Below are 22,500 nucleotides of genomic sequence, written 5' to 3'. Positions count from 1 at the left end.
CTTAATGGGCGGAAGGTCAAAATCGAAGTAAGCACACGGCCATTAAAACACCTGGTTTTCGGAAGCAGTGGGTTGGGTCGTGTTTCGGAGGACGCATGGCATTCGACCTTCGTCTCTCCCGAGTCCGTACGGGATTTGTAGCGTTGAGACAAGATAATAACTACAAACAATTGGATACCACGAAAAGGGGGTATAATAAACAAAAAAAGCATCTGGTTTTCTGAGCGATCTTTCAAATTGCTAGGACACGTTAACCCGCTAATTGGAGTTTGAGCGGTGTATTTGATATGCGTATGACCCACCTAGCACCAGCGGCACAAGGTTAGTGAGTTAGGGGAAAACTTACAGCATCTTCAAAATAGGTTTCACATACCAACTGTATATGTCCCAACTCAAATGCTTCCCAAAAGGAACATGATCGCTGTGGAAAAACGTTTGATTGGTGATTTTTCTGTGTAGAGCCAAGTCCCATCAGGTAGCCTGATTTCAGATGTGTCCATGTAAACAGGATTATTATGGAAATGGTTTTTCTTGAAAAGCATGTCGACGTGATCTGACTATTCACTATTATTGTGTGCGTGTAACCGTACTCATTCATCTGATAAACCCAGAGACTCTGTCTGCCTTTAGTGTGTGTTGTGTGTATGAGTCTTTAGGCCTGTGTGTGTGTGTGTGTGAGACTGTGTTTGTGTGTGACTGTGTGTACTGCACCTAGTGTGGGTGTTAGCCTAACACGATTAAGACAGAGTTTCAAGCAAACATATCTGGCTGTCTGGCACGCTGTTGGGAAAACTTGTAGATAAATAATCGTCCAATCGCGACTATTTATTCAGATTTAATGGGGAGGAAGCCGTGCGATTGGAGGCCTTCCTGTAGCAGTGCGTTCTGGGGGTGGTTGGCCAGGGCCGAAGTCTCCACCACCACGCCACAGGTCAATGCAGTCTTTGTGAGAGGAGTGCTACACTTCATGTTTGACTTATCAGGGCCAGATGGACAGTACTGTGAAGGGGCTCTCTGTGCTGATAAGGATGGTGTGTGTGTGTGTGTGTGTGTGTGTGTGTGTGTGTGTGTGTGTGTGTGTGTGTGTGTGTGTACAGAATGTGATGGCTGTTTTATTTTAACTACTTGGGTCACATCATTTAGTCTTTTTTTTTTTTCATTATTCAATATGCATGGACTACCATTCTGTCTCTCTTCCTCTCTCTAGTGGACATTAACTCTGCCCTGCCCCTGCGTCTGCCCCCGGCTGCCATCCCCATGGACCTACGCATTGACCAGCACCATCACCAGCAGCAGCTGTCCATGTCTCCTTCTGCAGCCCAGGCGTCTGCAGCCCAGGCCAGAGAGCAGCAGCTGCAGCAGGAGCTCCTGTCCCTGAAACAGAAACAACAGATTCAGAGACAGCACCTCATCGCTGAGTTCCAGAGGCAACATGAGCAGCTCAACCGCCAGCATGAAGCCCAGCTACAGGAACATGTTAAGGTGGGGAGAGAGAGAGGGAGGGAGGGTGAGTGAGGGAGGGTGAGTGAGGGAGGGTGAGTGGGGGAGAGGGAGGGAGGGAGGGTGAGTGGTGGGGAGAGGGAGGGAGGGTGAGTGAGGGAGGGTGAGTGGGGTGGAGGGAGGGAGGGAGGGAGTGAGGGAGGGTGAGTGAGGAGGGAGGGTGAGGGTGGGAGGGAGGGTGAGTGAGGGAGGGAGGGTGAGTGAGGGAGGGTGAGTGAGGGAGGGTGAGTGGGGGTGGGTGAGGAGGGAGTGAGGGGTGAGTGAGGGAGGGGAGGGGGTGAGTGAGGGAGGGTGAGTGAGGGAGGGTGAGTGAGGGAGGGTGAGTGAGGGAGGGTGAGTGAGTGAGTGAGTGAGTGAGGGAGGGTGAGTGAGTGAGGGAGGGTGAGTGAGTGAGGGAGGGTGAGTGAGGGAGGGTGAGTGAGGGAGGGAGGGTGAGTGAGGTAGGGTGAGTGAGGAAGGGAGAGGGAGAGAGTGAGGGAGGGACTCCGCTCCAGAAGCATGTCAAGAAAGACAGTAATTTCCCTCTCATATATGTCTAAACTAGATCTCTCTCCGTGCAGCAGAAGCCTTTCAGCCCTATAATATTTACCCTGCTCTTGGGTCAGTGTTTGGGCCTGTAAGTGACCTAGATTCTGCAGATTGAAGGGCTGAGGGCTGATCCCAGTACAGTGCTAACAGCACAAGGGCTCCTTTGGCCTGTGGTGGGGCTGGAAGACCACTCAGGTAGCAGAGAGTGACGCAAAGCCAAGGCAGGGAGGCCCAGGCTCAATCAGCCCCATTCAGAGCCTGTACACACACACACACACACACACACACACACACACACCGAGACCTGCAGCGCACACACACACACCGAGACCTGCAGCGCACACACACCGAGACCTGCACACACCGAGACCTGCAGCTCGCGCACACACACACCGAGACCTGCAGCTCGCGCACACACACCGAGACCTGCAGCTCGCGCACACACACCGAGACCTGCAGCTCGCGCACACACACCGAGACCTGCAGCTCGCGCACACACACCGAGACCTGCAGCTCGCACACACAGAGACCTGCAGCGGGCGCACACACACCGAGACCTGCAGCGGGCGCACACACAGAGACCTGCAGCGGGCGCACACACACCGAGACCTGCAGCGCGCGCACACACACCGAGACCTGCAGCGCACACACACCTCTGCCTATCACCAATCACCAAGACAGGTCAAGGAGTGCGAAAGAAAGTAGGAGACAGACACTGGTGGATTGGAAAGAGGAAGACATGGAATCTTGTTGTTTTCCCTGTATACCTCTATAGAACTCTTTAGGTTAAGGTGTCTCCCCTTAAATGCACCAAAGGCTGGATTCCAAACTTAAAGCACTCTTCCATCTGCCCTTGAATATTGAAAGGGGGAAAGTTTGGGACCTATCCAAAACCATACCGTGCCTGCCTGCTGCTCTTCTGTCACGCACCTCCTCACCTCCCATATGAATGTATCCATCAGCAGGACTCTTGTTCCAGTCACCTTCCCTTGACGGTGAACACGGCTGCATGTCCTCGCTAGCAGGCGCTTATTTAACACACTAAACCATCCAAGGCAATAACAAACATCCCCCACAAAATACGGCCAATCAAATTAATCAAATATTGGAGTTGGGCACTCGACTAAGGAGAGAGAGAGAGTGTGTGGATCTAATGGTTCAGTTTGGTCGTGATGTAGAGGGTCCATGGTACGTAGAGAGGAAAGGTTATTCACGTATTGACTGGAGTGGTCTGGCTCCTGTAAACATGCTGGGAACATTTGCATGGACAGTGATTGGGTTGAGGCTGAATAGATGTGTTGTGATAGTGTGAGGTGACCAAGCTAGCATGTTCACTTGGGTCTAAGGTGAACGTGTCAGGAATGGGGGATAGCTGCGAGAGACCAGACCTGCAGGGCAAGGAGAGAGAAGGGAGGGACAAATCAGCATTGGCTCCTGGCTCCAGAACCAACATTGTATTAACATTATAGTACTGTTACAGTACACAATGTTGTAGTAATGTTGTGTTCCCCTCCATGCAGCACCAGCAGGAGCTCCTGGCCCAGAATGTTGTAGTAATGTTGTAGTAACATTGTGTTCCCCTCATGCAGGAGCTCCTGGCCCAGAATGTTGTAGTAACGTTGTAGTAACATTGTGTTCCCCTCATGCAGGAGCTCCTGGCCCAGAATGTTGTAGTAACGTTGTAGTAACGTTGTGTTCCCCTCATGCAGGAGCTCCTGGCCCAGAATGTTGTAGTAACATTGTGTTCCCCTCGGGCAGGAGCTCCTGGCCCAGAATGTTGTAGTAACGTTGTGTTCCCCTCGTGCAGGGGTTCCTGGCCCAGGATGTTGTAGTAATATTGTGTTCCCCTCCATGCAGTACCAGCAGGAGCTCCTGGCCCAGGATGTTGTAGTAATATTGTGTTCCCCTCCATGCAGTACCAGCAGGAGCTCCTGGCCCAGGATGTTGTAGTAACGTTGTAGTAACATTGTGTTCCCCTCCATGCAGTACCAGCAGGGGTTCATGGCCCAAGATGTTGTAGTAACGTTGTGTATCACTCCATGCAGCACCAGCAGGAGCTCCTGGCCCAGGATGTTGTATTAACGTTGTAGTAACGTTGTGTTCCCCTCCATGCAGTACCAGCAGGAGCTCCTGACCCAGGTTGTTGTAGTAACGTTGTGTTCCCCTCATGCAGGAGCTCCTGGCCCAGAATGTTGTAGTAACGTTGTGTTCCCCTCCATGCAGCACCAGCAGGAGCTCCTGGCCCAGAATGTTGTAGTAACGTTGTGTTCCCCTCCATGGAGCACCAGCAGGAGCTCCTGGCCCAGGATGTTGTAGTAACGTTGTGTTCCCCTCCATGCAGCACCCAGCAGGAGCTCCTGGCCCAGGATGTTGTAGTAACGTTGTGTTCCCCTCCATGCAGCACCAGCAGGGGTTCCTGGCCCAGGATGTTGTAGTAACGTTGTAGTAACGTTGTGTTCCCCTCCATGCAGCACCAGCAGGGGTTCCTGGCCCAGGATGTTGTATTAACGTTGTAGTAACGTTGTGTTCCCCTCCATGCAGCACCAGCAGGGGTTCCTGGCCCAGGATGTTGTAGTAACGTTGTAGTAACGTTGTGTTCCCCTCCATGCAGCACCAGCAACAATCAATAGAGGGCGCTTCAAAAAACTTGGAGATGGCTGATGCAGCCATCTTATATACAATGCAGTCTCCTGAACACACTAACTAAACAAGTCATCCAAACTCACAACCTACCATCACACCTCAATCACTAACCACAGAGAGCTCAGAGCAGCAGAGTCCGGTGGGTTTAATGGAAATATCCCGGATGAGCCCCCATTATGTTTCGCACGCCTCTATGAAGAGGGAACGCAACACCCTGCTACAACTAAACTCTCCGTGAAGTGAAAAAGGTATGGACTGTAGGTGCGAGTAAGAATGACAACAGGCAGAATGTGGTACCGTTTACAAGGACTTTATTCCTTTACACGGTAATATGGGGAAAAGGGGCTGGACGGAACCAAAGCAAAGAAAGTAAATCTCAAAGCCCCCCCCCCTCTCCTATCTTACCTGCCTACCCACTACTTACCTAATTTAGCACCACCTGGTGCCCTAACCAAAATACAGGGGGTGGTCCGCCCAGGTCTTACCTAGTGTGCCTAGACAGTAAATATACAGTAAATATACTACAGGTATATGCCTAAACACTCCCTAGGTGCCTTCCCCTTCCCCCCTGGGAACAAATGAAACAGAATATTAAACAATTTCACAAACAAACTAAGAAACAAAAGGACATCAAATAAGCTCTATCTGAGCAACAAACTCATAAAACATACCAACTCTCTGCAATGACCTCCCAGCAGAATCAACCTCTAGCAAAATCTCTCAGCAATCCCTACCTCCAAATCTCTAGCAAATCTCTCGAGCAAAATCTCTGCAATGACCTCCCAGAAAATCTCTCCCTCCTGAACAGAACACTGGCTTTTATATAGCTTCTGAAGGAATGGGTAATTGGAGACAGCTGTGTCTTGACGAGGGGGCGGGGTCAGCTCTCCAATTAACCATGGAGTCGACCAATCAGCTTGAGGGATTTCAGGAAGCCATTTCCTGAAATAAACACATGCAAATACACAAACTACAACACATAAACTGGGGAACGTAACAGTTGTAGTAACGTTGTGTTCCCCTCCATGCAGCACCAGCAGAAGCTCCTGGCCCAGGATGTTGTAGTAACGTTGTGTTCCCCTCCATGCAGCACCAGCAGGGGTTCCTGGCCCAGGATGTTGTAGTAACGTTGTGTTCCCCTCATGCAGGAGCTCCTGGCCCAGAATGTTGTAGTAACGTTGTAGTAGCATTGTGTTCCCCTCCATGCAGCACCAGCAGGAGCTCCTGGCCCAGTATGTTGTAGTAATGTTGTGTCCCCCTCATGCAGCACCAGCAGGAGCTCCTGGCCCTGAAACATCAGCAGGAGCTGTTGGAGCACCAGAGGAAGATGGAGAAGCACCGTCTGGAGCAGGAACTGGAGAAACACCAGAGAGAACAGAAACTACTGCTGCTGAAGAACAAGGAGAGAGGACAGGAGAGTAAGCAGCTGGAACAATACATTATCATATTACTAGTAGAACTAAAATGGGGCCACTATGTACAAAAGGTGCTGTAATTTCTTTACGGTTCACCTGATGTGTACGAAAATATCCTCAAATTAAAGCGGACTGTCTGCACTTTAAGCTCTATTGTCATTGGCTGATTTCAAATCCAAACTTTTGAAGTATAGAGCCAAAAGAAGAAACAAAGCTTCACTGTTGCAGTAGTTACGGAGGGCAGTGTATATCTCTCTCTCACACCCAAGCAACCTCCTTTCTGGTCATCCCTCTATTCTAGAGTGGATGTGCTTGTGTGTTGCTGCCGCGCTGCCTGCTCTCTGTCAGTGGAGAGGTGTTGAGAGAGACAGGCAGCAGGCTACAGGTAGAGGGCTGGCCTCAACACCACAAGGCCACTGGCTCATTAATTATCTAGTGGTATGGATGGGCTAAACACACACACAGGGTCACCAGACAGGATGGATGACAATGGCAGCTGCCCTGGAGGAGTTTGGTCTGATACAACCCTCATTAGTCTAGAGCTGAGGGTTCTCTCTGTCTCTGTCTCTCTCTGTCTCTCTCTCTCTCTCTCTGATTCTGTTTGTCTCTATCCTCATCTTCTCTCTCTGCACAATCACCAATTATAATGACAACGTTTCACGCGATATGGATGAAAATACCCTCAAATTAAAGTTGACAGTCTGCACTTTAACCTCATAGTCATTGTTTGATTTCAAATCCAAACTTTGAGTATATAGAGCCAAAATAAGAGAACACTTCATTGCCCCAATAATTACAGAGGGCAGTGTGTTGCACAGCGAATTGGGAATTGGAAATGTGACCGTTTGAATAGTCCATCATATCAATGATATTCTGTGATAGATATAACTCCTAGTAAACTCTGCCTGAAATGGCGTCAGAGCTCACACCTACCTTCAGCGACGCCCTTTAACCTCTCTCTCACTCTGCTAGCAAGTCTATCCTTTTCTTCTTGATCTATGTGAAGGGCCTAAAGGCCAGGAATTGGGTGTGAGTGATCTGGTACCATGTACCCCCTCTCAGGTGCAGTGGCCAGTACTGTCTTCTTACCCTGGTACCATGTACCCCCTCTCAGGTGCAGTGGCCAGTACTGTCTTCTTACCCTGGTACCATGTACCCCCTCTCAGGTGCAGTGGCCAGTACTGTCTTCTTACCCTGGTACCATGTACCCCCTCTCAGGTGCAGTGGCCAGTACTGTCTTCTTACCCTGGTACCATGTACCCCCTCTCAGGTGCAGTGGCCAGTACGGAGGTGAAGATGCGACTGCAGGAGTTTGTGCTGAACAAGAAGAAGGCTCTGGCCCAGAGGAGTCTCAACCACGGGGGGTTGCCCAACGACCCCCGCTACTGGTACGGGTGAGTACTGTCTCACACACACACACAGACGCACACATTCCTGTCCCTCCTGTCCCGTGTATAGGGATGAGATCACACACACACGGAGGACACAGCAGACTATTTGGTCAGTGTTGGGTGCTGTGTGAAGCCACGTCCAGCTGTGTTAGGTGCTGTGTGAACCCACTTCCAGCTGTGGTCTGTGTTCTCAGTATTAGGTGCTGTGTGAACCCACATTCAGCTGTGTGCTCAGTGTTAGGTGCTGTGTGAACCCACGTCCAGCTTTGGTCTGGGTACTCAGTATTAGGTGCTGTGTGAACCCACGTCCAGCTGTGGTCTGTGTGTTCAGTATTAGGTGCTGTGTGAACCCACATTCAGCTGTGTACTCAGTGTTAGGTGCTGTGTGAACCCATGTCCAGCTTTGGTCTGTATTCAGTGTTAGGTGCTGTGTGAACCCACGTCCAGCTGTGGTCTGTGTGAATCCGCGTCCAGCTGTGGTCTGTGTGCTCAGTATTAGGTGCTGTGTGAACCCACATCCAGCTGTGGTCTGTGTGCTCAGTGTTAGGTGCTGTGTGAACCCACATCCAGCTGTGGTCTGGGTACTCAGTATTGGGTGCTGTGTGAACCCACGTCCAGCTGTGGTCTGTGCGCTCAGTGTTGGGTGCTGTGTGAACCCACGTCCAGCTGTGGTCTGTGCGCTCAGTTTTGGGTGCTGTGTGAACCCACGTCCAGCTGTGGTCTGTGTGCTCAGTGTTGGGTGCTGTGTGAACCCACGTCCAGCTGTGGTCTGTGTACTCAGTATTGGTGCTGCTGTGAACCCACGTCCAGCTGTGGTCTGTGTGCTCAGTATTAGGTGCTGTGTGAACCCACGTCCAGCTGTGGTCTGTGTGCTCAGTATTAGGTGCTGTGTGAACCCACGTCCAGCTGTGGTCTGTGTGTTCAGTATTAGGTGCTGTGTGAACCCACATTCAGCTGTGTACTCAGTGTTAGGTGCTGTGTGAACCCATGTCCAGCTTTGGTCTGTATTCAGTGTTAGGTGCTGTGTGAACCCACGTCCAGCTGTGGTCTGTGTGAATCCGCGTCCAGCTGTGGTCTGTGTGCTCAGTATTAGGTGCTGTGTGAACCCACGTCCAGCTGTGGTCTGTGTGCTCAGTGTTGGGTGCCGTGTGAACCCACGTCCAGCTGTGTTAGGTGCTGTGTGAACCCACATTCAGCTGTGTGCTCAGTGTTAGGTGCTGTGTGAACCCACATCCAGCTTTGGTCTATGTTGAGTGTTAGGTGCTGTGTGAACCCACGTCCAGCTTTGTTCTGGGTACTCAGTATCGGGTGCTGTGTGAACCCACGTCCAGCTGTGTGCTCAGTGTTAGGTGCTGTGTGAACCCACGTCCAGCTTTGGTCAGTATTAGGTGCTGTGTGAACCCACGTCCAGCTGTGGTCTGTGTGAATCCGCGTCCAGCTGTGGTCTGTGTGCTCAGTGTTAGGTGCTGTGTGAACCCACGTCCAGCTGTGGTCTGTGTGCTCAGTGTTAGGTGCTGTGTGAACCCACGTCCAGCTGTGGTCTGTGTGCTCAGTGTTGGGTGCTGTGTGAACCCACGTCCAGCTGTGGTCTGTGTACTCAGTATCGGGTGCTGTGTGAACCCACGTCCAGCTGTGATCTGTGTGCTCAGTGTTAGGTGCTGTGTGAACCCACGTCCAGCTGTGGTCTGTGTTCTCAGTATTAGTTGCTGTGTGAACCCACGTCCAGCTGTGGTCTGTGTACTCAGTATTAGGTGCTGTGTGTGTGCGTTCATGTTTTATAACGCGTTTATAGAAGTCGTTAGTAGAAACTGTGTGATCACTGTTTTGCAATTGTCTTAGTAAAACCATCCAGCACTCATCACACACATACAGTAAACCACTTCTCCACTACTACCATAATGACCCAGTGGAGTATAGAGTCAGTGTTATCAGGGCTGTCTCTCCCCTCCCTCCCTCCCTCCCTCTCTCTCTCAATGTAAAGAGTCTCTCAGCACTTTAAAGCTGCCAGTCGTTCAGACCAGAAGAGAGGTAGAGAGGGGAGGTATATGCACCACAGAGTGTGTTCACTAGACCAGAACATGGGTTTGGGCCTGGGCCAGCACAGCTTACCCTTACTGCCTGAGATCAGTCTTGCTCTTTAGCAGTAGCTAACCTCAATAGACAGACATCAGCTCTGCCCATCTTCCAGCCCAGGCTGACTGAAAACCAATCTCCCCAGGCTGTACCCCAGGCTGTACCCCCCCACTACTGAGGCACAGTTTTAGACTATCGAGACACTCGCTATCCTGTAATCCTGTGTAAAGAGTGAGGTCATGGCTTTAGACTATTGAGACACCCCCCACCGCAGTGTTGTGTGATGAGGTGTCTTAGTGGTTAGGGTGTTGGACTAGTAACCGAAAGGTTGCAAGATCGAATCCCAGAGCTGATGAGGTAAAAATATGTCGTTCTGTCCCTGAACAAGGCCGTTTTAACCCACTGTTCCCCAGTAGGCCGTCATTGAAAATAAGAATTTGTTCTTAACCGACTTGCCTAGTTAAATAAAGGTTAAATATTGAAGGATCTGATGGTTGTGTGTGTTGCAGGAAAACTCAGCACACTTCCCTGGACCAGAGCTCTCCTCCTCAGACTGGTATGGGTACCTACAACCACCCTGTCCTGGGCATCTACAACGCTAGAGACGACTTCCCCCTCCGCAAGACAGGTACTAAACATTCACACACCTTGCTCTGCTAGAGGACTGTCCTGTAGGCTCTCTGTGGGCTCACACTTTGCTCTGCTAGAGGACTGTCCTGTAGGCTCTCTGTGGGCTCACACCTTGCTCTGCTAGAGGACTGTCCTGTAGGCTCTCTGTGGGCTCACACCTTGCTCTGCTAGAGGACTGTCCTGTAGGCTCTTTGTGGGCTCACACCTTGCACTGCTAGAGGACTGTCTTGTAGGCTCTTTGTGGGCTCACACCTTTCTCTGCTAGAGGACTGTCCTGTAGGCTCTTTGTGGGCTCACACTTTGCTCTGCTAGAGGACTGTCCTGTAGGCTCTTTGTGGGCTCACACCTTGCTCTGCTAGAGGACTGTCCTGTAGGCTCTTTGTGGGCTCACACTTTGCTCTGCTAGAGGACTGTCCTGTAGGCTCTTTGTGGGCTCACACTTTGCTCTGCTAGAGGACTGTCCTGTAGGCTCTTTGTGGGCTCACACCTTGCTCTGCTAGAGGACTGTCCTGTAGGCTCTTTGTGGGCTCACACTTTGCTCTGCTAGAGGACTGTCCTGTAGGCTCTTTGTGGGCTCACACCTTGCTCTGCTAGAGGACTGTCCTGTAGGCTCTTTGTGGGCTCACACCTTGCACTGCTAGAGGACTGTCTTGTAGGCTCTTTGTGGGCTCACACCTTTCTCTGCTAGAGGACTGTCCTGTAGGCTCTCTGTGGGCTCACACTTTGCTCTGCTAGAGGACTGTCCTGTAGGCTCTCTGTGGGCTCACACTTTGCTCTGCTAGAGGACTGTCCTATAGGCTCTCTGTGGGCTCACACTTTGCTCTGCTAGAGGACTGTCCTGTAGGCTCTCTGTGGGCTCACACTTTGCTCTGCTAGAGGACTGTCCTGTAGGCTCTCTGTGGGCTCACACTTTGCTCTGCTAGAGGACTGTCCTGTAGGCTCTCTGTGGGCTCACACTTTGCTCTGCTAGAGGACTGTCCTGTAGGCTCTCTGCGGGCTCACACTTAGCTCTGCTAGAGGACTGTCCTGTAGGCTCTCTGCAGGCTCACATCTTCCCTCATTTAGATAGTATTAGAGCCTCCCACCATTAATCAAACCCAAATTAGGCTGTCAGGGGTTCTGCTGCCCCCTCAATGGAATCCCCAGGGCTCTGTGAGGGGGGGGGTTATGAGGTTCACTGAGAAGCTATACGTTATTTGAGTTCTAGATGAACTGCTGATATTAATTTTGATTCTCTTTACCACCTAAAACGTTCCGAACACCCATTGCTGTTCTGACATGTCCTACTGTACCGACGGGGGATTGAACTGTAAAATGTGACAGACCTTTTATCACCTTGCCAAAGTTTTCATCATTTCTAAATCATACATCATGAAAAATCCCAGAGTGAACAAAAAAACACCTTTCTATAGTTTAGAGAGGTGTACTCTACTGACAGTAGACGAAGTGGAAACTAAAATGGTGCGGCCTTGCCGGGCTGTGAAGCGGTGGTCTTCCAGTATAATTATTCACTTAGCGGGCTGGGCCTGTATGAACAGAGCACGGCCATGTTGACTCTAGCCCCAAGGCTGACTCAAGCTGCAGATACACCACAGTTGACACTGGCCACTGAGACCACATTCCACCCAGACTGAGAGAGACGAGACGGGAGGAGAGAGTCCGAGGGGAGTAGAACAGGGGGAGTGTGGGGAAAAAGGAAGGTGGAAGAGGAGAAAAGAGAGAGACGAGACGGGAGGAGAGAGTCCGAGGGGAGTAGAACAGGGGGAGTGTGGGGAAAAAGGAAGGTGGAAGAGGAGAAAAGAGAGAGACGAGACGGGAGGAGAGAGTCCGAGGGGAGTAGAACAGGGGGAGTGTGGGGAAAGAGGAAGGTGGAAGAGGAGAAAAGAGAGAGACGAGACGGGAGGAGAGAGTCCGAGGGGAGTAGAACAGGGGGAGTGTGGGGAAAGAGGAAGGTGGAAGAGGAGAAAAGAGAAAGACGGGAGGAGAGAGTCCGAGGGGAGTAGAACAGGGGGAGTGTGGGGAAAGAGGAAGGTGGAAGAGGAGAAAAGAGAGAGACGGGAGGAGAGAGTCCGAGGGGAGTAGAACAGGGGGAGTGTGGGGAAAGAGGAAGGTGGAAGAGGAGAAAAGAGAGAGACGGGAGGAGAGAGTCCGAGGGGAGTAGAACAGGGGGAGTGTGGGGAAAGAGGAAGGTGGAAGAGGAGAAAAGAGAGAGACGGGAGGAGAGAGTCTGAGGGAAGAAGAACAGGGGGAGTGTGGGGAAAGAGGAAGGTGGAAGAGGAGAAAAGAGAGAGACGGGAGGAGAGAGTCTGAGGGAAGAAGAACAGGGGGAGTGTGGGGAAAGAGGAAGGTGGAAGAGGAGAAAAGAGAGAGACGGGAGGAGAGAGTCTGAGGGAAGAAGAACAGGGGGAGTGTGGGGAAAGAGGAAGGTGGAAGAGGAGAAAAGAGAGAGACGGGAGGAGAGAGTCTGAGGGAAGAAGAACAGGGGGAGTGTGGGGAAAGAGGAAGGTGGAAGAGGAGAAAAGAGAGAGACGAGACGAGAGGAGAGAGTCCGAGGGGAGTAGAACAGGGGGAGTGTGGGGAAAGAGGAAGGTGGAAGAGGAGAAAAGAGAGAGACGGGAGGAGAGAGTCCGAGGGGAGTAGAACAGGGGGAGTGTGGGGAAAGAGGAAGGTGGAAGAGGAGAAAAAGAGAGAGACGGGAGGAGAGAGTCCGAGGGGAGTAGAACAGGGGGAGTGTGGGGAAAGAGGAAGGTGGAAGAGGAGAAAAGAGAGAGACGGGAGGAGAGAGTCTGAGGGAAGAAGAACAGGGGGAGTGTGGGGAAAGAGGAAGGTGGAAGAGGAGAAAAGGAGAGTGGGGGAGAGAGTCTGAGGGAAGAAGAAAGGGGGAGTGTGGGGAAAGAGGAAGGTGGAAGAGGAGAAAAGAGAGAGACGGGAGGAGAGAGTCTGAGGGAAGAAGAACAGGGGGAGTGTGGGGAAAGAGGAAGGTGGAAGAGGAGAAAAGAGGAGACGGGAGGAGAGAGTCTGAAGGGGAAGAACAGGGGAGTGTGGGGAAAGAGGAAGGTGGAAGAGGAGAAAAGAGAGAGACGAGACGGGAGGAGAGAGTCCGAGGGGAGTAGAACAGGGGAGTGTGGGGAAAGAGGAAGGTGGAAGAGGAGAAAAGAGAGAGACGAGACGGGAGGAGAGAGTCCGAGGGGAGTAGAACAGGGGGAGTGTGGGGAAAGAGGAAGGTGGAAGAGGAGAAAAAAGAGAGAGACGAGACGGGAGGAGAGAGTCCGAGGGGAGTAGAACAGGGGGAGTGTGGGGAAAGAGGAAGGTGGAAGAGGAGAAAAGAGAGAGACGGAAGGAGAGAGTCCGAGGGGAGTAGAACAGGGGAGTGTGGGGAAAGAGGAAGGTGGAAGAGGAGAAAAAAGAGAGAGACGGGAGGAGAGAGTCCGAGGGGAGTAGAACAGGGGAGTGTGGGGAAAGAGGAAGGTGGAAGAGGAGAAAAGAGAGAGACGGGAGGAGAGAGTCTGAGGGAAGAAGAACAGGGGGAGTGTGGGGAAAGAGGAAGGTGGAAGAGGAGAAAAGAGAGAGACGGGAGGAGAGAGTCTGAGGGAAGAAGAACAGGGGAGTGTGGGGAAAGAGGAAGGTGGAAGAGGAGAAAAGAGAGAGACGAGACGGGAGGAGAGAGTCCGAGGGGAGTAGAACAGGGGAGTGTGGGGAAAGAGGAAGGTGGAAGAGGAGAAAAGAGAGAGACGGGAGGAGAGAGTCTGAGGGAAGAAGAACAGGGGAGTGTGGGGAAAGAGGAAGGTGGAAGAGGAGAAAAGAGAGACTACACGGGAGGAGAGAGTCCGAGGGGAGAAGAACAGGGGGAGTGTGGGGAAAGAGGAAGGTGGAAGAGGAGAAAAGAGAGAGACGAGACGAGAGGAGAGAGTCCGAGGGGAGTAGAACAGGGGGAGTGTGGGGAAAGAGGAAGGTGGAAGAGGAGAAAAGAGAGATACGAGAGGGGAGTAGAACAGAGCGCAGGGTATCTGCTTTCTAGCGCTGAATGGGATTCAGCTGACGTGCCTTCTAAACGGGAGTACCAAGAGCGACAAGAAGATGCACCCATCCCTCACGCTAACTAAACTTATTTCTCTCATGTTTTGTAGTCTGAGTGAAGGGAATGTTGTAAAGGAAGAGGGACTCTGTTCTGAAGGATGAGACGTTGAAGATTATAATAAATACCGCTTTGATGTCATACAAGCAAACCACATGCTAATGTGCTCTTCACATGTCCATATTATAGAAGTTATGTCATTTACAGGTTCAACGTTTCTGATCACATGTTTTTAATGTACAGTTCCAACAATGACATGGCATCATACCCTGGGTTGTTTTGAACAGATGCTTGTCCTATTGGGAAGAAAGTTAGCCGTGGAACACGCCCGTCACTCCATTCTATACTCACCACATTTACTCTCTGTGTCTCTGAGATTGTATTTTACAGCTTAGCTTTTCATTTTGACAATGGAAAGAGCTTTCAAATGATGCCCATCTGATCCAGATTGCAACTTATAATGGGCCATTTTTTTGATTGCTTAAATAACTGTAATGGTGGGGATGCAGGGCTGTGTTTCAAACAAGGTGCTTTATTTTTAAAAAGATTGTTGTCGACACAAATGTCCGGGTACTTGTTAAAGTTCATGATGCCGTTGACCTTAACAAGGGCCCACAGGACCAGTGGAAAGCAAAACAGCCCCAAAACATCAAAGAACCACCATCATACTTTACATTAGTGATGAGGTATTTTCTGTATACGCGCTGTTTTTTCGAATCCAAACTCAGTGGTGTGCGTGGCCAATGACCTCTCTCCATGTCATGTGACCATAGCACCGCCTGAGGTTTTCTAAACCCTATCTTTTAGAGATTTGTTGTTATTACTTGTTAAACACAATTTATCAGAGATTTTATTAGTATAAAATAATATAATTTTAGAATTTCTTGGCGCATACAATGTAGCTCTGTATTTCTGTTATTTTATATAGTCTTTTTTCTAATCTTTATCAAGGAGCCAATAATTCCGCACCACCACTGTATATCGTGCTATGACCTGGCCTGAAGCCAGACTGATGAACATTCTTGAGATCAATGGGACACAGACCTCACTGTTAACAAGTACATGAACCCCCATCCCTGTCTATGTATTCATTCAGCCAACATGGGGGTTTAATCATCTCTAGCAATGAGAAAGGCTGCAAGTTCCTCCACAGTTCCGTCTGTTGTCTGAGTGAGGCGAATGTTGTCAATGAAAAAGGACTTGATGTGTTCTGAAAGATGAGATGTGAGATAATTACCGCTTTAATGTTATACAAGCAAACCACACACCCGCTTCACATTTCCATATCATAAAACATATGTCATTTCCTGCGTTAACGTTTCTGATCACTGTCTGATGTGCAGTTCCAGATGACATCTGAAAAGAATGAGCCGATGTTAGTCGTATTGTTTCCGCAGCTCGTTGTCTTCACACGCTCATAACTCTCTTCTCTGCGCACCAAAATTACAGTCTGTTTCTCTGAAGGGCCTTGTGAAAGCCTAACACTGTAAGATGGTATTTTATAACTTAGCTAGTCATGTTGACAATGGGAAAAGCTTTCAAATGACGCTCCTGATTGCAATTTATAATGTAGCATTTTTGGATGGCGTCAACAACAGTAATAATTGTGTGATGGCGAAGAACCGGGGATGCAGGGCTGTGTTTCAAACAAAACCGTTAGGAGAGCTCAGAAATGTAGCTAATAGCTGAAGCCTTTTTCCTTGACTCATAATAGTACATTGAAATGACTGAGGAACTGTGCACATTTTAGAGAGCTGTGTGGACACCTGGAGACACCGGTCAGTCCTCTCACTTCAACCCTTGACATTTGTTTGTTTTCTCCACCTACCCCACATTTTCCAGGAGTATTCTTGTGTTACTGAATGTGTCCAGAGTATTTTTAGATTTTCTTTCCCGAAAAATGCCGCGAAAAGTATTCCCTTTCAACCGCTGCCATGGTTATGTACATGCAATTCATATTTCTTCTGTTAGAAACATTTCAATTGGCCCCTATTCATATAGGCCGATTCCCGCCTGTGTACAGGCTCAATAGGTTGAAAAGTTGGGCTCTTTATGAATCAATCCATGTTCCTCTTTTGTCTGTTCTCAGATGGGAGACCGTTACATTTGACCAAACATGTGTCATGCCATCCATTCAGTAGTGCCTTACATGATTGTTTGACCCCCGCCGGACTTTCTCCCGTAGTGGCGCGGTCCGCGGCCACCTTTGAACTATGAAACTAGCGCCTGCATCATTAGTGAAACGGAGAGAAACAAATGTGTGACTAAAAACAAGGATGGAGGGAGCAGTGGACAGAGAGAGAGAGAGAGAGGCAAGGGGGAGAGAGAGAGAGGGCTCTTGTTGTTCCCCTCCTGCTTTGTGCCCTTTGTTTTTCCAAAGGGCCTGAAATAGCGCCCTGGCTGGATAATTAGTACTGGACTTCTATTGGTTAGCAGTGTCCCCACAGAGGGCCCTGATTGTCCGTGCCGTGTAAACAGAACATTAGCATCATTTCAGAACATGGTAGTCATGACATTGCATTTCCTCTCTCCGTCCTTGTCTTTCTAAATTCTCTCCATTTGAATGCACACTGACAAAGCCCGCTGTAATTGGCAACGTCGCTCCCAGAAATCAGTTCATTCCCCTCTACACTCTTATTTCCTTGTTGATGTGGCTGGCGCAGATTTTCCCAACGCTCAGTACATTGTAACGGGGAGGAAACGTACCTCATCCACCTCCATGATGGGGAACAGCAGGTTGTGTAACTTAGTCGTTGGTTAGATAAAATGGACCCTGTTTAACCTCGAGAGCTGTTGTTAGCCTCAACAAAACTGTGGTTTCTGTTTACTGCGGTTCAAGTTGCAGGGATACGGTATGACAGAGCCGTATCAGAACCATGGGCCTCTCTTGAGTCTTAGCCTCTGTTACAAGCCTGGGTTGTGTTGGTCATATCTGTGCTCTCTCTCTTTCTGTGTGTGTCTGCCTTGTAGCCTCTGAGCCCAACCTGAAGCTACGTTCTCGTCTGAAGCAGAAGGTGAGCGAGCGACGGAGCAGCCCCCTACTGAGGCGCAAAGACAGCCCGATCACAACCGCCAAGAAACGCTCACTGGATATGGCAGGTAGGACACACACTCAACGCTGTGGAGAGGAACGGCCAGGAGGTTCAGACCTCGCACACAACAGAGCTGTGTAGTAGATTTAACATGGAAGAGATGACTAACTGACTGGTTGTATTAGGTTCATGTTGTATTGTAGCTGTAGACTTGGTGTGAAACAGTCATGACGGAGTTAAGATATGAATACTTTCTCTAGATTCAGCGTGTAACAGCGCTCCTGGATCTGGCCCCAGCTCTCCTAACAACAACAGCATCAGCAACATCCCCAATGAGAACGGCGTCACTGTCTCCAACAGCATTGATGTGTCCCTGGCTCAGCGGTTGTGTGGTGGTGAACTCAGCCAGCTGTCTCTGTACACGTCCCCCTCCCTCCCCAACATCACCCTAGGTCTGCCCGCCACGGCCACCTCTGCTTCCAATGTAAGGCTCTCTGTTGATATATTGTTTCTCCTCTTCTCTTCTCTCGTTCTCTCTCTCTCTCTCTATCTCTCGCTCTATCTATATATATATATCTGTCTCTCTGTCTCCCTGTGTGTGTTGGTCGGTCTCTCTCTGTATCTCTCTCTCTATCTATATCTGTCTCTCTGTCTCCCTTTGTGTGTTGGTCGGTCTCTCTCTGTGGTCACACAGGATTTACGGTATGTAGCCTGTGGGGGGAAAAAAGGGCCGTGCTTTATATGACCCCAAAAAGTCCCATTTAAAACACATTCTTGCCTGCATAAGCCTTTTTATGTGTCCTGTGAGCATGCCGGCACCACTGACGAGTAGGTAGTGCGGGGTGGGAGTAGGGAGTGCGGGGTGGGAGTAGGGAGTGCGGGGTGGGAGTAGGGAGTGTGGGGTGGGAGTGCGGAGTGGGAGTAGGGAGTGCGGAGTGGGAGTAGGGAGTGCGGAGTGGGAGTAGGGAGTGCGGGTGGGAGTAGGGAGTGCGGGGTGGGAGTGCGGGGTGGGGTAGGGAGTGCGGGGTGGGAGTAGGGAGTGCGGGGTGGGAGTAGGGAGTGCGGGGTGGGAGTAGGGAGTGCGGGGTGGGAGTAGGGAGTGCGGGGTGGGAGTAGGGAGTGCGGGGTGGGAGTAGGGAGTGCGGGGTGGGAGTAGGGAGTGCGGGGTGGGAGTGCAGGGTGGGAGTAGGGAGTGTTGGGTGGGGAGTGTGGGCAGGGAGTGGGGAGTGTGGGGTTGGAGTAGGGAGTGTGTGTGGTGGGAGTAGGGAGTGTGGGGTGGGAGTGTGGGGTTGGAGTAGGGAGTGTGGGGTGTGGGGTGGGAGTAGGGCGTGTGCCGATGTGGGTGGGGGTGTATTTGAATAAATCGATTGAATATACACCACAAAGAAATCCATTATTCATTTGTTTAGGCAGGTCCTAAGAAAATGTATTTTCAGAAGAATAGAATAGCCTATTTTGAGTTGAGTTATGTTACTGGTATGGACAACTTATAGGCAACATGGCTTTGCAATGCAAATAAAATCAATAGTTTCTTTTGTTCATTAAGCAGACCACACACTTACATTCCCCTGCACTGGTCACAGACAACACACATGTATTTATAGTAAGAACATAATGCAATATAACCAAATAAAATATCAATCATATTTTTCACACTACTTCAGTGTCACGGGAACGTGTGGAACCGCTGTCATAGAACATGCCCAAAAAAGACAATGCCCAAATTTTGTGTGCTTTAGAAACTGCTCTTTCCGATCGTGTAAAGAAATACAAAATCGGACCTGAAGGATGATTTGAAAAAGTATATTTTTTTGTTCCACGTTTAGTTTTCCTGCCCTCACTCTGCTTTGTTAGAGATCACGCAACGTCCTCGCCAACTGCTTTTTTAGTCGTAGCAGCAGACAGTTGTCGAAATAGAACTGTAATCGTAGCAGAACACGTTCAACATAATAAATGTCCAACCAGATATTGTAGCCTGTAGCGTCTTGCCCCTCCAGGAGAAGAGGATGAGCGGAGCGGCTTGCCCCTCCAGGAGAAGAGGAGTGTCTTGCCCCTCCGGGAGAAGAGGAGTGTCTTGCCCCTCCGGGAGAAGAGGAGTGTCTTGCCCCTCCGGGAGAAGAGGAGTGTCTTGCCCCTCCGGGAGAAGAGGAGTGTCTTGCCCCTCCGGGAGAAGAGGAGTGTCTTGCCCCTCCGGGAGAAGAGGAGTGTCTTGCCCCTCCGGGAGAGGAGTGTCTTGCCCCTCCGGGAGAAGAGGAGTGTCTTGCCCCTCCGGGAGAAGAGGAGTGTCTTGCCCCTCCGGGAGAAGAGGAGTGTCTTGCCCCTCCGGGAGAAGAGGAGTGTCTTGCCCCTCCGGGAGAAGAGGAGTGTCTTGCCCCTCCGGGAGAAGAGGAGTGTCTTGCCCCTCCGGGAGAAGAGGAGTGTCTTGCCCCTCCCCTCCGGGAGAAGAGGAGTGTCTTGCCCCTCCGGGAGAAGAGGAGTGTCTTGCCCCTCCGGGAGAAGAGGAGTGTCTTGCCCCTCCGGGAGAAGAGGAGTGTCTTGCCCCTCCGGGAGAAGAGGAGTGTCTTGCCCCTCCGGGAGAAGAGGAGTGTCTTGCCCCTCCGGGAGAAGAGGAGCGTCTTGCCCCTCCGGGAGAAGAGGAGCGTCTTGCCCCTCCGGGAGAAGAGGAGCGTCTTGCCCCTCCGGGAGAAGAGGATTAGCGGAGCGTCTTGCCCCTCCGGGAGAAGAGGAGCGTCTTGCCCCTCCGGGAGAAGAGGAGCGTCTTGCCACTCCGGGAGAAGAGGAGCGTCTTGCCCCTCCGGGAGAAGAGGAGCGTCTTGCCCCTCCGGGAGAAGAGGATGAGCGGAGCGGCTTGCCCCTCCAGGAGAAGAGGATTAGCGGAGCGGCGTGCCCCTCCAGGACCTCAGGAGTCAATATCAGTTTGCTTTTCATAGCCGATCATTAAGAGTATCTCTACCGCTCCTGCTGTTGAAAACAGTCTGGGACAGGTAGCACGTCCGGTAAAAGGGTCAGGGTTCCATCGTCGCAGGCAGAACAGTTGAAACTGGAGCAGCAGCACGGCCAGGTGGATTGGGGACAGCAAGGAATCATCATGCCAGGTAGTCCTGAGGCATGGTCCTAGGGCTCAGGTCCTCAGAGAGAGAGAGAATTAGAGAGAGCATACTTAAATTCACAGGACACCGGATAAGACAGGAGAAGTACTCCAGATATAACAGACTGACCCTAGCCCCCCAACACAAACTACTGCAGCATAATTACTGGAGGCTGAGACAGGAGGGGTCAGGAGACACTGTGGCCCCATCCGATGATACCCCCGGACAGGGCCAAACAGGCAGGATATAACCCCACCCACTTTTCCAAAGCCCAGCCCCCACACCACTAAAGGGATATCTTCAACCACCAACTTACCATCCTGAGACGAGGCCGAGTATAGCCCATAAAGATCTCTGCCACGGAGGTGGGTGGGTGTGTGTTCTCCCAGGCTAAATGCCAAAGAATTTCTGTGACAATAGAAGGACGGCTCAACAACAGAATTACATTTTTTTATGGAGAAAATAAATGTATTACAAGCATTTCTGTGAAGCTTTGTGATCGACGAGGACAAGTTTGATGTCAGACAACAATAGAATGCTTTAATGCGTGCCAAAGCCGGTAAAATTAAAGGCGATGTTTTATACTGAGGGGGTGGCGGGACTTTTAAACAAAGTACCACAATCAGTAATAGGTCGGTTGTCAGAAATGCACTGCTCATAAAAATAAAGGGAACACTAAAATAACACATCCTAGATCTGAATGAATGAAATATTCTTATTAAATACTTTTTTCTTTACATAGTTGAATGTGCTGACAACAAAACAAAAATTATCCATGGCAATCAAATTTATCAACCCATGAATGTCTGGTTTTGGAGTCACACTCAAAATTAAAGTGGAAAACCACACTACAGGCTGATCCAACTTTGATGTAATGTATTTAAAACAAGTCAAAATGAGGCTCAGTAGTGTGTGTGGCCTCCATGTGCCTGCATGACCTCCCTACAACGCCTGGGCATGCTCCTGATGAGGTGGCGGATGGTCTCCTGAGGGATCTCCTCCCAGACCTGGACTAAAGCTTCCGCCAACTCCTGGACAGTCTGTGGTGCAACGTGGCGTTGGTGGATGGAGCGAGACATGTTGTCCCAGATGTGCTCAATTGGATTCAGGTCTGGGGAACGGGCGGGCCAGTCCATAGCATAAATACCTTCCTCTTGCAGGAACTGCTGACACTCCAGCCACATGAGATCTAGCATTGTCTTGCATTAGGAGGAACCCAGGGCCAACCGCACCAGCATATGGTCTCACAAGGGGTCTGAGGATCTCATCTCGGTACCTAATGGCAGTCAGGCTACCTCTGGCGAGCACATGGAGAAATGCCACCCCACACCATAACTGACCCACCGCCAAACCGGTCATGCTGGAGGATGTTGCAGGCAGCAGAAAATTCTCCACGGCGTCTCCAGACTCTGTCACGTCTGTCACATGTGCTCAGTGTGAACCTGCTTTCATCTGTGAAGAGCACAAGGCGCCAGTGGCGAATTTGCCAATCTTGGTGTTCTCTGGCAAATGCCAAACGTCCTGCACGGTGTTGGGCTGTAAGCACAACCCCCACCCTCATACCACCCTCATGGAGTCTGTTTCCTACCGTTTGAGCAGACACATGCACATTTGTGGCCTGCTGGAGGTCATTTTGCAGGGCTCTGGCAGTGCTCCTCCTGCTCCTCCTTGCACAAAGGCAGAGGTAGCGGTCCTGCTGCTGGGTTGTTGCCCTCCTACACGTCTCCTGATGTACTGGCCTGTCTCCTGGTAGCGCCTCCATGCTCTGGACACTACGCTGACAGACACAGCAAACCTTCTTCCCACAGCTCGCATTGATGTGCCATCCTGGATGAGCTGCACTACCTGAGCCACTTGTGTGGGTTGTAGACTCCGTCTCATGCTACCACTAGAGTGAAAGCACCGCCAGCATTCAAAAGTGACCAAAACATCAGCCAGGAAGCATAGGAACTGAGAAGTGGTCTGTGGTCACCACCTGCAGAACCACTCCTTTATTGGGGGTGTCTTGGTAATTGCCTATAATTTCCACCTGTTGTCTATTCCATTTGCACAACAGCATGTGAAATTTATTGTCAATCAGTGTTGCTTCCTAAGTGGACAATTTGATTTCACTGAAGTGTGATT

General features: G+C 50.6%; 1 protein-coding gene across 4 annotated transcripts in view; it reads left to right on the top strand.

Annotated features, from left to right (window-relative positions):
• The window catches only part of LOC112266332 (histone deacetylase 4-like), a 74,627-nt gene that overhangs the window by 21,890 nt on the left and 30,237 nt on the right, over positions 1–22,500 (top strand). For 3 of the 4 annotated variants that reach the window (XM_042296708.1, XM_042296707.1, XM_042296710.1), the window contains 6 exons: positions 1,208–1,482; positions 5,939–6,089; positions 7,357–7,480; positions 10,060–10,178; positions 17,226–17,354; positions 17,548–17,771. In XM_042296708.1, coding sequence (XP_042152642.1) covers positions 1,208–1,482; positions 5,939–6,089; positions 7,357–7,480; positions 10,060–10,178; positions 17,226–17,354; positions 17,548–17,771 — 1,022 coding nt within the window. The remainder of the gene's footprint in view (positions 1–1,207; positions 1,483–5,938; positions 6,090–7,356; positions 7,481–10,059; positions 10,179–17,225; positions 17,355–17,547; positions 17,772–22,500) is intronic. The other variant, XM_042296709.1, reaches the window with a different exon arrangement.

Source organism: Oncorhynchus tshawytscha, linkage group LG14 (assembly GCF_018296145.1).
Source record: "Oncorhynchus tshawytscha isolate Ot180627B linkage group LG14, Otsh_v2.0, whole genome shotgun sequence".
NCBI classification, from domain to species: domain Eukaryota; kingdom Metazoa; phylum Chordata; class Actinopteri; order Salmoniformes; family Salmonidae; genus Oncorhynchus; species Oncorhynchus tshawytscha.
The sequence above is the reverse complement of the archived record's forward strand: the minus strand, read 5'-3'. Positions and strand labels throughout refer to the sequence as shown.